Raw genomic sequence first — 16,613 nt, forward strand, 5'->3', positions numbered from 1 at the left:
TGATGTTGTATGGGACTTGGTAGCTGGTCCTTGCTCTATTTCTATGGTGTCATTTACCTGTTTTGTCATAGGTCTGCTGCTTAATTTTGCATAGCAGAAGGTACTGTCTTGCCACTTTTTTCCCCTATAAAATTTGCACAGATTCAGTGAAAGAAGAATTATTCTGGGAACTTAATTTACCACCCACCCCCCCCCCCCTTTTGATCTTTTGGTCTTGATGTGTCTTTAATTTGTTTCATACATGTTGCACCTAAAAACAAGGCATGGCTTCGTCAATAACTTTTTGAAGGTGCCCTTTTTGGAACTTGGTACTACTATTGGTACATGCATGGAGGCTAATTTATTCCTCCATGGTACATGTCCTTGGTAGGTTTTCCTCCTGAAATTTCCGCTGGGGAACCTAACAAGGAGGTAGAAGAGCGTCGTCGGTTTTTGTTGTTTAGGCCTTTTATGCTTTTAGTATTGGGTGTCAAGCCTAGCAAAGCCAAATCCGTGATTTGAAACTCGGATATCCTGAAACTCCAGACGCGGCATGGGCCCAACGATGCACAGATCTTCCAAGGCTTTCGGTATGCCTTGTGTGTCGTCCGCCTGCCCCTCGGAATGCACACAAAAAGTGCGCGTTATCTGACAGAGCCTGTTTCAAAGCCGAAAGGTAGACCGTAGATTCGAAAAGGCCCGCAATCAAACTGGACATGAAACTGGTTTGAGGGCGCACTAATTGAACGAATTGGCTAAATACACGCACACATACACACACACACAGCAGTCATTTCAGTGCGCGAAGATACGAAATTAAAAACTTCCAGTGAAGAAAGAAGAACATAATTCTATTTTGCCAAGACCCAAGTCCGTAGAGAGGCTCGTGAGCAGTTCCTACATTATAATATAGTTCTATTTCTATTGCAGGTTAGTATCTCCTTTATGTGTTCGGTAAGTTGTGTTTGTTATCTTGCCTGAAAAATCGCCCCAGCCCAGCGGCTGTTCACTCCACACTTCCTAGCCGGCCCTGGCAGTGGTAGGATGTCAGTCAGTGCCACTGCACTCGTGTTGTCTGCAACGAACATGACGAACGAGGGAGTCCAACCTGGGCTATACATGGTAGGAAGGGAGGTCATGTTTCGAGGTGTCTCTAAAATCGTAGCAAATCTTGGATAATCTTTTCCTCTCTGTGCGCGATGTAAACAGTCCCTACCTAGATAAAAATTGTGTGGTCAGGTGGTTTTATTTGTAAGCAAAGAGTCTTTGATTTTGAAAGAGTCTCCTCTCCCTTGAACAAAACTTTAGAAACACGTAAGGCTCCACTGGTTATTTGCACTTGTATCCTCCTCTTACCAGTTTTCACGGTATTATGCCCTTTTTCTTTGAATCGAGAAAAAAATAATGATGCCATATATCAACCGATGCCCTAATTATCTTCATTAGGCAGTTTCATCAAGTTGATTTTACGTGTACCAAAACACACACACACACAGCCCCGAAAAAAAAGAACGAAATATATTAAATCATAACTCACATTTTGTACAACTCACAACTATGAGACTTGACAGCAGGCAGGAGCATTCTCTCCCCGTGCTTACATTTCAAAAATATTCGAAATCGGATGAATAGTTTCGGAGATATTGTAAAAAAAAGAGAGCAACGACAAAAAGCAGAAGCTTGGCCTGGCGTGCAGCGCCCATTCGTTTGTGCATGACGTCAACTTTGAACCCCGTGGACAACGGATTTCGGAAATCTTCGGAAAGCGCCGAAGAAGCCCGAAGACGGTTTTTTGCGATGCGGGAGCACATGTTTACACAAAATGAGATAACGATTACATCATCGTGTAGCCGATAAAATTCCGCACATCGTACAGCTAGTCGCATAGCTTTTACCATAAAAACCTATTTTTGTCGGCGTTTTTCATTTTTTGAATCAAGATTTCTTCCAGAGACAATCATCAAAATTGAATGCGACTTTGTCAGTGCTAATTCCCATACTTTTAAGTTTAACTTGTGAAAATTTGGTGTAATTTGATTATGTTTTCTTCTCCCGCAGAAAGGTTTTGTTAGACCATTTCTTGCAAAGTTGTCCTAAATACGCACGATTGTATATGTACGTCGTACTCGTACATCTTCGTGTTTCCGTGATGTGCCACCACAAGAGGGCGTATGTTACAATAAGTTTGATAGGCCGGGGCTCTAATAATAGAAAGCTGGAAAGCTGCCCGATCTTGTTTCTTTGATAATTTCTACGTTCTGAATTGATAATAACAGACTGCTCATCTTGAGTCAAAAGAAACTAGTATTGTTATATACTTTTAAAGGCCTATACTAATTGAAACGAAAGTTGAACAAAAAAATTGATTGTATAATTATAGCCATTGGTTTTTAGAAATTGTCTTTGTAAATATAACAAAAATAATCGATGTATACAAATGCCTTCATCCTCAAGTTTTTTAAAGATTGTTCTAATGTTTTACTGTGTTAATGCTACAATTTTAAATCAAAGGATCAACTGATCTTAAATTAAAGGAAACACCAGTCATAAACTCTTTAATTTTATTCCATTCTGGTTAATTCAATAATGCTATTTGTTGACATAATTAATAAAGAATATTCACACAAACACCTGCAAAACTTAACACATATTTAATTTTTATAGTTAACAATTTTCCCCACGATGCCGCTCCTCAGTTTGATTCACAAAATATCACTTTTTGCCGTTCATAAAATATCATACTAGCGCCTCAAAGCACAGTTTGTAAGAGATAGAGGGCGCTCGCCTAGTGTGCGCCCTCTATTGCCATAGCCTGTGCATTAAACTTGGCCGTGGCCGATATGAAGAAAAACATAAGAATTGAACTTGAACACGGGTACGTTTTTTTCACGATCCACGCTCATTAAAAACGGTATATCTCTGCAACCAAACATCCGATTTCAAAATTTTAAATTGATTTTTACTTCTAAGAATACACCTTAACAGACTACATCTTGTCAGAGAAAAAATCACCTGCATTAAATTTGACTGAAACTGCCTACTAATGGAAGAAACACCTGCAGTGACTACAAGTGCTCTTGAGACTCTGTGTATGACTCTCTAGCTAGTTGCGACAACGTAACCCTCCTGCCGTTTTCAAATTCTAGGAGTAGGCCTACCTGCTACAGCCTACACATTGTACACAGTCACAGAATCCCCCCCCCCCCCGCCCATTATTTACCGTAGTAACTTGTGTTGTGTTCTTTTGTGATTAAAATTAAAACAGGCTAAAAAGTGAAAGGGTTAAAAACTTTGTTAGTTTGTTAGTAACATTCCTTTCCAGAGTCGGGTTGTTCGTTGCTTGGCGCTATAGCATGTTCAGTTAGTTTAATGATGGCCCTTGGCAGCTTTTGGCTCGGGGCCTTGCTCTAACTTTTTTTTGTAATTATTATTATTATTATTATTATTTTTTTTTTTTTTTTATCTTACACTTTCTGTTCAGCGATTAGAAACCTTGTTTTAAGCGCTATATATACATGCATGTTATTATTATTATTACTAACATGATATATGAATCTGATACTATTACTAGCCAACTAGACCCAGTGCAGTATTATCGGTCGTACCTCCATGGTACTGCGCCCGATAAGGACAACATTTTGAAAAAAGGAGTACAGCACCCCAGTCACTTGGTCTAATAATTATAGTAGAACAAACCGGAAAATTTTCTGTATGGTGCCACCACTTTTTCATTCGATATGAAATAATAGTACCAATATCTAATTTACCTCAAACCCCTCAATCATGTCAATGATGAAAAATGAGATATCCCCTTCTTTAAAAATCAGTGAAAAGGTGGTGGCACCATACGGAAAATTATCGAACAAACCTTACAGCTGACAACATTTGTTTAAGAAATTAAAGCTGAGTGTTCTCAACCTGCACGCTAGTTGCGATAATGCTGCCGTTGGGAGGAGGGTTATGTTTTCGCAACTACCTGCAGGAAATGTTTATTCTTCCGCCACCTCCAGTCAAAAGTCTTTCAATACTTGGCACAGTATTTTTGATGAATACTCACCATCTCAGATGTAGCTGATCTTTTCTTTGTCTCTGTCTGTTTTTTCCAGGGTAACAAAATGGACAACATTGGTGAATGTGCACTTGATCCCTGGATCTTGACATCTGTGAATAATCACTTCAACAATCATGAAAATCAAACATCTGATCAGATTCAGGAAGAAGTTACACCACATGAATGTTGTCATGTGTCAAATTTAAAGGTATTACATATTTTCAGACTGGTCCCCTGTCCATCTTTACTCCTAGAACTATGGAGGCCCATTCCACTATTGTCTCTAGAGCTTGAGGTTCGTTCCGCTATTGTCTCCATTGGCGTTTTCTTGAGAAGATTTAAACGTGATGTATAGCTGAGTGTCATCTGCGTACACATGGTAATTCAGATTGAATTTGAGGATGATGTCGCGAATCGGTAAAGTGTACAGCGTAAACCACTGCGGGCCAAGTACCGAACCCTGTGGCACAGAGTAGTTCAAAACAACAGGGTCGGATATCGCTGTGCCAATACAAACATGCTGAGTTCTATTGTGGAGATACGATTTGCACCATGCTAGGGCTGTGTCCTCTATGCCAAGGTGATTCTGGAGCCGAGAGAGAAGGATGTTGTGTTCAACAGTGTCAAAAGCAGCACTCAAGTCTAGCAGGACTAGTGCTGTAAGGTTACCATTGTCCATAGAAGAGAGAATATCGTTGCTCACACGGACTAGTGCAGCCTCGGTCCCATGGAAAGGCTTGTATGCTGACTGGAACACGTCGGACAGGTTGAAAGTATGAATGTGATCAGAAATATGTGATGACACTACTCGTTTGATGACTTTTCCAAGATATTTTAAGTTTGCCACCGGTCTGTAGTTTTTAAATATCTCCTTGTCCAGGTTTGGTTTCTTGATGAGCAGCCTGATGTAGGAAACTTTGAGGCTATCGGGGAAATAACCGGAACTGAGAGATTCGTTTACAAGCTTAGTGATGTAGGGTGCAAATATATCAATGTTTTGCTTTATCATGGATGTTGATACTGGATCCAGCTCACAGGATTTTGAAGGAGATTTCATAATAACCCTTTGAATCTCAGCAACAGTGGCAGGCTCAAACACAGACAGTCTACACTCTGGTTGAAGATGTGGCGATGTCTGTGGCATGTTGTAAGGGACTGATGAAAATGATGAGCGGATGTCTGAAATCATAGTCACGACTACCTGTTTGGTGAACCAATTGTGTCTTTAACAACTATTCACTTTGATATAATTTACTTACAAAATACATAGGCCCTAACAGACATTAACACATCTTTCAATCCTTTCAGCTTGAATTTTACTATATTGCGCTTGCGGCAAACATTGCAACAATGTGTCTTGAGAATTAAAAATTGGTCATGACTATTTGAGTTGCGACTAGTCGAGTAGTTATTTTCAGTAGTTGCCCAGGCCTAATGTAATCACTACCTGTCACACATTAAACAAAATTGTTTTTAATTGACTGATTCAAACACTATTTACACTTTTGTTTCACCAGGTGTTTTTGAAGCCAATCTGTGGCATGTCGGGAATGTGTGATGCAAACGATAGTCAATTCTCCATCAAAGCTTTGTTTACTGAAGATGCTGTCAAGACATTTGAAGAGTAAGACATTTCAGAATTGGTCTCATCAACAGAAATTGGTCTCATTATCGGAAATTGGTCCCGGTTCCTTGCCAGGGCGCTAGTTTTGTAATACATGTACATGTAGCTTGTGGAGAATTTTGGTACTTGGATAATTGGGTACCAGTAGGCCTACAATGTATACTAAAGAAACTGCTCACTAATCTCCTGATTCCTTGTTACAAGAATAATTATCATATATCAGTCTCTTGTTACTTACTTGCACTTTAAAGGCACTGGACACTACTGGTAATTGCTCAACATAGTTGTTGGCATAAAAGCTTACTTGGTAACAAGCAATGGAGAGCCCTTGATAGTGATAGTACAAAACATTGTAACGTCGTTTTTGAGAAAGAAGTAATTTCTCACTAAAATATTTAAATTTGATTTCGAGATCTCAAAATTTGATTATGAGGTCTTGAATTCAAGCATCTGAAAACACAAAACTTCATGTGACACTTCATCTAACAACTTTGATGACCAATTGTTTTCAAATTTTCACAGGTTTGTTATTTTATGCATATATGTTGAGATACATTTGTACATGTACACCCAGTTAGAAGACTGGTTTTTGACAATTACTAGAGGTGTTCAGTGTTTTTTAAACTTTGCACGGTGGGAGTATAGTTACTAGGTGAGGTTTACGGTAGCACCTTGTGTTCATCTCTCTTGAGTATTTTTGTTTCTGCAAAGAGCCAATGGTCGACACTTTATTGTCAACCCCTTCTGTTGATTTTTATTACCTAAACTTGATAATCACTTTCACTTCTCTTGACTTTTGGAATTGAAGGAATGTTTTATTTTGTTTTGATTAGGAATGAGGCTCAGACGTCATGTTTGGGATTTTCTGACATTAATAATGGCATTATGGTTCTAAAGAAGTTTCACATCAATATGGATATAACGCCACAGTTTGTAAGTAGGCCATTTTACAATTTATAAATACCCTAGTTTACAATCATCTTCAAAATTTTGTTTTTATTTGTTTTCCTTCAAAAATGTAAATTTAGATGTCGGTGTATTTATGCTGCCTCCAATGAATTAATGAGTAAACTTGTTCAATGGACGGAAAATGAACTACAGGCTGCTCAGTGTTTCACCTCTATACTTCTTGCAGGCCTGATACTTCATATTTAAGGGCAAGGAAGTTTTGTTTTATTAAAAGGCAACTAAAAGTTAACTGTTATAAATTTGTACTGGAGCATTTCATAGGTCACTGGAGGCATTCAATTGCCTGTAAAGACCTGTTGTTTTTTGACCGAGTCAGAAAATCATTGATGTGTTTTCCTCTTGCTTATATTCTCACCATTTGCACCAGGACACAAATTTCATAGAGCTGCTTTTAGCTCTAAATAGTTCTTAACAACTTTCTGCTTAGCATAAAGTGAGCAGGAAACCGGTCACAAATTGTGCCTGTGCATTTGTTATTTGGCTGGTGTTCCGGTAAGCATATAGTTTTGTCGTGCTTAGCTATTTTTGTGCTTAAAGTAGCTCTTTGAAATTCGACTTTTGATTGCACTTATATACCATCAATATTAAGCAAAACCAGAAGAAAGAAATAGCACTAAGCTTTGGACAATTAACAATATTAAGATCAAGTGTAAATAATGACATAATAAACACCTGTTTTCTTTTTAATTGATATTGTAGGAGCAGTGCCAACTTGCTATTTATGTAGATGAGTTCTTGATTCGATCGTTTGGTAACTCAGCTCCTCTTATCGAAGCTGTTACACATCCATCTATAGCACGCCAAATCAAACAAATGTGGAGGTAAGAGTTTTATAAAGAAAACACTGATAATTTTGTCCCATTACATGTATATTCAGATTTCTGGGGAAGTAAACTTGTTATTATAGATCTACTCGCCTTTTTTATGACAAGTTTCTGTGACCTCGAATTCTAAAAATAATCACATTGTCTTCTTTACTGTGTCATTACTTTAATTTCAGAACAAAATGTGATTTTCTCTAATGAAATTCACACAATGCGTAAACGTAAAGCCAGACAACTAGTTTGATTAAACATCTCATGGATTGGGGTGGTTTTAAAAAAGAACCATTAGTTTCAACTCTAGTTTCAACTATATTTCGTTTTAATTGTCCACAGGTCAAAGTACAACTCAGACGAAGAAGAATCATGTTCTGCAAAAGTCGTCTCAGAAGATGATTCCCAAGAAAGAGATGCACTCTCTCAACTTCTTGAGTTAGTGATCTCTGAGAAAGATCAAAGGGCAGATGAAGAGCGCCCTCATTGTGGGTTTTATGAACTAGACAAAGCGGACTATAACCAGTGGAGAACATTGAGAAGTTGTGAGTTTCTCAGCAAGGTCGTTGAAGATGTTGAGAAGATGGTGATAAGGAGTCTCGAAGATGCAGAGGATGTAGAGAGTGAGATTCAAGATGTTGCTGAGAGAGGCCAGGGGTGTAAGGTTTACCGAATATTGGCAACAGAACTTGAGGTATGTAAATGTGTCTGAATGTTTAAGTTTCTAGATAAGGTTTGGCCGTATCCAAATTGGCATTAACAGCTACAGCTACGGCTGTTACTAAGGGTGTTGCTAAGGATGTCCTATACCTAAACAATGACACGGAAGTCAAGCTGTAGCCCTAGCTGTAGCCCTAGCTGTAGCCGCTAATATGGACACTGCGTTATGATCATGCATGGAGTGTCAAGTGGACAGGTGCACTGGACTTAAGTTCTGGGCCCAGTTTCATAGAGCCAAATAACAACACAAAATCATGCTTATAAATGTATAGCTATTAAGCAAAAATTAGCAGGACACCTGTCAGAGATGACATGCAGAATGGTATTTTAGCTAGTAACCTAGTTCCAGTAAGCAGCAATGTTTTATGTTTACAGTGTAGCTACTTTTTGTGCTCGCAACGCAGCTCTATGGAATTGGGCCCTACTTGTCTGAGACGGAGTGTGTTGATATGGTTGCTGCTCATGTCACTGCTTCGTTGGGGCACAAAGGTCCCATATGTTGCTTTTAGGCCTTGAGTTTAACCCTCGGCAGCCACAGCAATTGCCATGGTGCCCTGTGCTTTTGCTGTGGTGCCCTTGGCAAGGTTTACACATCACTAAGCAGTTGTTGTTTTCTCTTGGTCTCTCATGTCTGTGGATGGGGTAGCTGTAGCTTCTGGTTTTTGGGGGAGATTGGGATGCTGCCACTTAGCAATGAGGCCGAGTTTGAAACTCAGCAAACACAGACAAATTACTTTTATTACATTCATTCATACAACTCTCTACAATTCAGTAAAAACTGTTATTGACCAAATTTCCTTGACCCCACCACCATGACATGACCAGATTTCATGACGTGAACCAAGTATGAAGATTCTGATAACAACTCTTTTCTCTCTTTAGAACCTTTCAAAGGACTTGATTGATCAAGCTGAGTATGAAACCCCGGATGATGTTATTCAGAAACTTGACAACATGGAAGGTAAGTCACAAAGGTCTTGACTTTCTCTGATTATTGCTGCACATGCTGCAGGGTGCCGTAGCGTAGTGGTTTAGAACATGAAACTCCAGTTCTTATGGTTAAGTCATGGAAATGTGGGTTTGAATCCTGGTCATGACACTTGTGTCCTTGAGCAAGATGCTTTACTATAATTCCTCTTCTTTCACCGAGGGTTATAAACGGGTACCTGCGAGGGTAGATATTGATATTGCGTTTGAAAAAGCCACTAGCGCCATACTGCAGCTCAGGGCTGTATACTCCCAATGACCAGGGCACTAATTTAAAGCACATTGATATGTTTGTTATAAATACCCCAGACAGTGTCGCTGTTTATAACCGGCTGGCTTCCGCGTGTTGGGCCTTTATCACTAGGCAACGACCCTGCTTGTTTTAAACGGCCGTTAAAGAACTCGTCGCTTCCCTTTAATTCCCTTTTTGTAATATGTATTATTATGAAAACAAGTTATAATCATTATTATAATGATATGCAGCAGTGCTTGTGAGCTTATTTCTTTAATATAAAAGATAAGTTTCTCATCTTTTATAACTGAGCAATCCACTTCTTAGCTTTGCTGAATTGTCGGCGGCTAAACATATCGGTTTTTATTTTATCCTGTATAATAGAATGGAAAGTTGACTACATACCTCCATGCTCTGATCGAGGTGCTGCTGGGAGCTCCTCAATCGATATCACAAGCCTCAATACTCAGCCCTCTGTAGAACAACATAAGAAAGATGGAGAAGAGCAGGAGAGTGTTGCATCACAGGGATGTAAACGGAAAGCCACATTCTCACCAAGGTCACAGAGTCATTGCAAGATGGCAAAGAGCTCTGAGAGTTACGAGAGTAAGATCGTTGAGGATCAAGACCAAGGAGCTTCTAGATGTCTCAATTCTAATCAACTCTTGGGAGGGATTCAGCTGCAGAGTAACCCTCAACAGGAAACAGGATTAGAAGAGGAAAAACACTGGGATAATTCTGAATCAGTAGAAGGTTTGACTCAACTTTGTGATTGTCTAACGCCAATTGAGGAGGATGATGGTGGTGATGGTTTCCAGCTGAAGCATTCTTCTGTTGATAACTCATCCCTGGCTAATGATGAAGAATCAAAACGCAACTCACAAAAAACATGTTTAAGAGAAGAAGAACAAATCAACAGAACTGAGTCTGAGGGTCTTCAGAAAGGTTTGATGAATTCTTGTGATGGAAGGAGACAGAATCTTGAGGAAGATTCATTTTCAGATGAGTCTGTTTCTTCAGAATCGTTATTACTCTCTTTTGAGATTGGAGAACACCTCGCTAATATAAAGAAGCAAAACATGAATAAGGAACAACTTGAAGATTGCAACGATACAAACACTGACTCAGATATCTCAACAGAATTTGAGGATTGCATTGAAATTGTTCCTTCTGTTTCAAGTCAACAACCAAAGTCTAGCTCTGAAGAACAAAGTGAGATCAACTCTGAACAAGACAGCAATGGCAGCCAACATCAAGTTAACTTACAAGCACATCCAACCTCCATTAAAGTTCCTACAAACGCACAATCATTCAAAGATTCTGTACTGGACAGCAATGGCAGCCAACATCAAGTCAACTTGCAAGCACATCCAACCTCCAATAAAGTTCCTACAAATGCACAATCATTCAAAGATTCACAACGTACATCTTCTGGAAAGAACTCTGGTACGTTCAATGATGCGCACACACAAACATCCAACTCTTTAAGTAAAACATCAGACATCTTAAAGGTTGCTCAAACGCTAAAGATGGATAAGACAAACCCTCCCTTAACGAGGTCATTCAGCAGTTGTAGTTCTTCTAATATCAAGTCATGGAATGCAAGACCATTGGACCGATCATTCTGCTCATCTTCATCCTCGTCATTGATTGGTTCAATGTGTTCTCTTAACATGTGTGGATCAAACTGGATTGTCCAGAGCCAATCCACATTTAAAGAAACTCCAGCCGTCGCAAAGAGGTCAAAGGTAAACACATCAGGTTTTTAGCATCAATAAACTCTCACCACTCCAGGGGCCAATTTCATTGCCCTGCATAACGGTAAGCACATATCCGTGCTTACTATAGCAGAAACGTTTCTTTAAGTGTAAGCAAGAAAATAAGGCAGCCAGGTTGTGGTCCACCATGGATTTCACTTTTCATACAGTAAGTACCCGAAGGTTAGCATACCTTTTTGTTGCTCGCGGTTAGCAGCGCTATGAAATGAAAACTTGCGCAGTAAGCACAAAGTCAGCCGTTCAGCAGTGCTATGAAATTGATGGGCCCAAGAGGCAATGGCAGCGCTGGGCAATGGAATTGAGCGTCATTAAGTTCTTCCTGCTCTTGTTCCCTGTAGTCATTTTCTGATTGGTGACTCTAGAACACATCAACTGAATCTCTGCTATGAAGCCCCTTTATAAATGATAGAGGTATCCTTCTAACGAGACAAAACTCTGACCTATAACCATTTCAAGTCATATTAATTTTGGTTTTTACAAATACACTGATGTGTGTTTGCACTTTATACTAGGTACTTTCCCGAGTCCTGTGAAAAAATGTCACTGGCATGTTACTCGGGTGGGATTCGAACCCACAACCCTTGCAAATCTAGAGCAGTGTCTTACCAACTAGACTACCGAGGTTGCCCGGCAGCTAGAGGCAGTTCGAATCCTATGTCTTGGCAGCGGGTACCGCAACGATATAATAGATGTTAAATTTGCACCAGGGATAAAGAATATTAATTTTGGTTTTTACCCATACACTGATGTGTATAGCACTTTATACTAAGTACTTTCCCGAGTCCTGTGAAAAAATATCACAGGCATGTTACTCGGGTGGGATTCGAATCCACGACCCTTGCAATTCTAGAGCAGTGTCTTACCAACTAGACTACCGAGGTTGCTCGGCAGCTAGAGGCAGTTCGAATCCTATGTTTTGGCAGCGGGTACCGCAACGATATAATAGATGTTAATTTTGCAAATTAAACATCTATTACATTTTAAGTCGGTATTTTAAAATCATTACATTGTCTGTGAGCGATGTTATCTTCTGAACATTGCAGAGCTTCTGGAGTAACAATGTTTCTTTGAAAATATCCTTTTCACAATGAAGCTTGACAAAGGAAAGACAACCCAAAACAATGATAGTGAGAAAATAAGGAGACCACCAAGCCCAAATCTACCAAGTCAGTTTTCCAATCTTGTTTATTGTTTAAGATTGTCACTGATAACAGTTCTTTGATTTGAATGTTTTACAGAGGAGCTCTACAGATGGAACTCCTTCTGGTGATGATCTTGCTTGTCGACTCAAGAATTACAAACTTGATAAATCAATACTGACATGGTGTGCTTCAATAGCCTGTAGTAACGTTGAGACTACTTAATGGTCAAGGAGCTCCTACCCACACTGACCGCTAGCCTGTAGTAATATTAAGACTACAAATAGTGAAGGACCTCCTACCCATGGTGTGCTTCAATAGCGTGTAGTAACGTTGAGACTACTTAATGGTTAAGGAGCTCCTACCCACACTGACCGCTAGCCTGTAGTAATATTAAGACTACAAATAGTGAAGGACCTCCTACCCATGGTGTGCTTCAATAGCGTGTAGTAATGTTAGACTACTTAATGGTCAAGGAGCTCCTACCCACACTGACCGCTAGCCTGTAGTAATATTAAGACTACAAATAGTGAAGGACCTGCTACCCATGGTGTGCTTCAATAGCGTGTAGTAACGTTAAGACTACTTAATGGTCAAGGAGCTCCTACCCACACTGACCGCTAGCCTGTAGTAATATTAAGACTACAAATAGTGAAGGACCTCCTACCCATGGTGTGATTCAATAGCGTGTAGTAACGTTAAGACTACTTAATGGTCAAGGAGCTCCTACCCACACTGACCGCTAGCCTGTAGTAATATTAAGACTACAAATAGTGAAGGACCTCCTACCCATGGTGTGCTTTAATAGCGTGTAGTAACGTTAAGACTACTTAATGGTCAAGGAGCTCCTACCCACACTGACCGCTAGCTTGTAGTAATATTAAGACTACAAATAGTGAAGGACCTCCTACCCATGGTGTGCTTCAATAGCGTGTAGTAACGTTGAGACTACTTAATGGTCAAGGAGCTCCTACCCACACTGACCGCTAGCCTGTAGTAATATTAAGACTACAAATAGTGAAGGACCTCCTACCCATGGTGTGATTCAATAGCGTGTAGTAACGTTAAGACTACTTAATGGTCAAGGAGCTCCTACCCACACTGACCGCTAGCCTGTAGTAATATTAAGACTACAAATAGTGAAGGACCTCCTACCCATGGTGTGCTTTAATAGCGTGTAGTAACGTTAAGACTACTTAATGGTCAAGGAGCTCCTACCCACACTGACCGCTAGCTTGTAGTAATATTAAGACTACAAATAGTGAAGGACCTCCTACCCATGGTGTGCTTCAATAGCGTGTAGTAACGTTAAGACTACTTAATGGTCAAGGAGCTCCTACCCACACTGACCGCTAGCCTGTAGTAATATTAAGACTACAAATAGTGAAGGACCTCCTACCCATGGTGTGCTTCAATAGCGTGGAGTAACGTTAAGACTACTTAATGGTCAAGGAGCTCCTACCCACACTGACCGCTAGCTTGTAGTAATATTAAGACTACAAATAGTGAAGGACCTCCTACCCATGGTGTGCTTCAATAGCGTGTAGTAACGTTAAGACTACTTAATGGTCAAGGAGCTCCTACCCACACTGACCGCTAGCTTGTAGTAATATTAAGACTACAAATAGTGAAGGACCTCCTACCCATGGTGTGCTTCAATAGCGTGTAGTAACGTTGAGACTACTTAATGGTCAAGGAGCTCCTACCCACACTGACAGCTAGCCTGTAGTAATGTTAAGACTACTTTATGGTCAAACACGACCCACACTGATCGCTGAAATATGTACATTGGATACAAGTCATATGCAGGCAAGTTTTAAAGTGCAGTCAATAGCGATGTTTTGCTGCATGTTTCCCGAGCAAATATCTGAATGTGAACGTCAAAAAATTGTGTTGTTTCTACATGTAGGTGATTTCACCACTTTGGGCTTATTGCATGTTCACAAATGACATCTGTCTGTCTGAGCACACGTACGTACCTGACATGAAAAATGGTACTTTCACGTATGCTAGAAACATGAGAGCTTAACGACACACTTTTCTGACGTTCACGTTCACGCGGAACGTGCAGCTAAACCTCTCTAATACCATTATTTTATTCAGTCACAGATTTAATACCTGTACATTGTGAATCAAGAATAATGTTTCAGCATTTTATTAGACAGGATTTAGTTGGCAGTGATGAAAAATGGATTCAAAAATTGACAAGCAATGATGAAAGTGCACATATGTCAATCAAACGGCACAATGGCACAAAGATATTTTTATAAAGGGAGTCTCTGTTTTGCAAGATATGATGTTATTTTTTATACAAAATCAAGATAAAATTCTTTCACTTACAGTTGCTTTTCCTTGATATTTTTATTTATTTTTTTTCAAATAAATCATGTTTGAACAAAACAACAACTGACTAGAGGGAGATTTGAACGGCCTGTGACATCCAGATTAACGTGCTGGCTATTTAGCAGAAATGTTGGTGGTCTTCCTATTTTGGAAGAGTGCCAGAACATTTATCTGCAGGTTACAGGTTCAAGTCGAGTTCTAGTCAATTTGTCTTTGCTCAGCCCAAAATATTATAAAAAGTTTACCCTTTTAGTTTCCCTCGTGGATAATATATTTTTGTTACTACATACACTGTTAGTGTTTGATGTTAACTCATACTTAAAGGTTTTCCTGGTCAATTTCATGGAATAAGCAGCCAATTCAAACATGCCATGTCCATAAGCAAATATTATTTTGATTTAAAAAACTTATCATTCAACAACTTATTATAACAATCCATTAAAACAGTGTTAAAATTTGCAACAGCTTTTCATAGACACTTAGTTGCACTACATGTACTGTACTCTGAAAAATTACATGCAAATTTTGCGTACAAAGAAATGCCTTAAACTTGCAACCCCCAACAAGATCAGTATTTTACGAAAGCATGAAAGTAAAAAATGTTGGGGGTTTTTTTGCCACAAAGGACCTGAAAAACCGATTGTTCATTGTTATCTAACCCTTTTAAGGTTACTAGTGTTTGTTTGCTTTTAATAAAAAAAAAAAAATGTGTTGCAAAGTGTAAAAAAAAGTATTAAAGAACTGAACTGAGTTTCACAACTTCTCTGCATACAAATTTCTGTAACAGCTTCTCTTTGTTCATACTCATGGTATGTTTTTTTTTAGCCATTTAGCGGGCCCAGAGCTATTAAAGCATGAGCTGAGCATGCAGTAAAAGTGGTACATGCTAGCTGGAAATTTGCCCCATATATTTGACTGACTCCGTTTTTTAAATCCAGAGACATAACAGCATTTAAACACATCTCAATGTTGCTATAAGGAAAACAAATTTATCCAAAATATCTTTTGACGTTCAATCAAATCTCACCGCATAAGACAAGTCTGTTTTTATCAACTAATGGTTGTCTTGTGTATAAGCAGAGTTCTTGTTTTTTGTACCAGGAGTGTCATCATTGACAGACATGGCGCATTAGAAATGGTCAACATGATTATCGAGAGTGTTTTTCTCTGATTTTTATGGTGGCTGTTTTGATTGTATAATATCCGTTCCATGTTTGCCACATGATTCCTTTTCCTTGATGTGCTTTACCATCGTAGTAATACAATCCATTGAAATGAGAATTAAGACATGTAGTAAACCACCAGGCTCCTTCGTAGAATTCTGCACAATGAGCCGATAACGATTTGTCGTTATCATTGTCTTTTGTTGAGAAAGATTGTCCATTATGAAATGACAGAGCGTCACCAACAGTGCTGTTTGAATCATATTCCCCGAGGAATAAACTGTACTTCTCTCCAGATATTTGAAAGTCTCCGTACTTTGCAAATACTTTATCAGATTTCCACCCTGTCAGATCAACTCGTAGCTCCCATGCTGAGGTCGGCCCAGTAGTCAGGAGGGCTAAGTTATCATTACCAAGCCAAAATTCACCTGTTTTACCTCCAAAACCAACCAGGTAGTCCGTCCAGTTTCGATAGAAATCAACAGTACCGTCCTTGCGATGCTGGAACACAATCCAACCCCCTCCATCAGTCGTCATGTCACAATAAACCTGTAACCCGATATTGAATCCATCAGGGAAGATTGTATACACTCCACTTTCATCGTAACCATCGTTCAGAAGCGCCTTGCAGGTTTTAATCTCTTGAGCTGAGGAGATGTAATCATTCAAAGAAGAGAGTGGTGTGTTTTCGTTTCGATCAAAATATAAACTTCCTTGATCTTCATTGAAGTCTTCAAGATGCTGAGTCCATGTCAAGTTATTCAATTCACATAAAGAATTGTGGAAATTGAATGATCTGCATTTATTCTCCAT

The 16,613-nt window shown here is 39.3% G+C and overlaps 1 protein-coding gene and 1 pseudogene across 2 annotated transcripts; one reads left to right on the forward strand and one right to left on the reverse strand.

Annotated features, from left to right (window-relative positions):
• Window positions 1-238: 238 nt before the first annotated feature.
• LOC139935233 (uncharacterized) lies at window positions 239-15,530 on the forward strand. Of its 2 annotated transcripts, none has more exons than XM_071929732.1 (9): window positions 239-933; window positions 4,086-4,238; window positions 5,548-5,654; window positions 6,488-6,587; window positions 7,323-7,444; window positions 7,781-8,132; window positions 9,041-9,119; window positions 9,762-11,125; window positions 12,394-15,530. In XM_071929732.1, the coding sequence occupies exons 1-9, from the start codon at window positions 925-927 to the stop codon at window positions 12,517-12,519; spliced, it is 2,412 nt and encodes an 803-aa protein (XP_071785833.1). In that variant the 5' UTR covers window positions 239-924; the 3' UTR covers window positions 12,520-15,530. The 2 variants fall into 2 exon arrangements, with proteins under 2 accessions (XP_071785833.1, XP_071785834.1); XM_071929733.1 differs by having other exon boundaries at window positions 240-909; window positions 12,394-15,529.
• Window positions 15,531-15,785: 255 nt separating this feature from the next.
• Window positions 15,786-16,613, reverse strand: LOC139934807 (ficolin-2 pseudogene; annotated as a pseudogene).

This window comes from Asterias amurensis, chromosome 3 (genome assembly GCF_032118995.1).
Source record: "Asterias amurensis chromosome 3, ASM3211899v1".
NCBI lineage: Eukaryota > Metazoa > Echinodermata > Asteroidea > Forcipulatida > Asteriidae > Asterias > Asterias amurensis.

Bases quoted from the DNA above. Each gene is read 5' to 3' on its own strand.
- LOC139935233 (XM_071929732.1), top strand. The intron at 5,655-6,487 runs GTAAGACATTTC...TGTTTTGATTAG, and splicing joins GCTGTCAAGACATTTGAAGA to GAATGAGGCTCAGACGTCAT. The intron at 9,120-9,761 runs GTAAGTCACAAA...CCTGTATAATAG, and splicing joins GAAACTTGACAACATGGAAG to AATGGAAAGTTGACTACATA.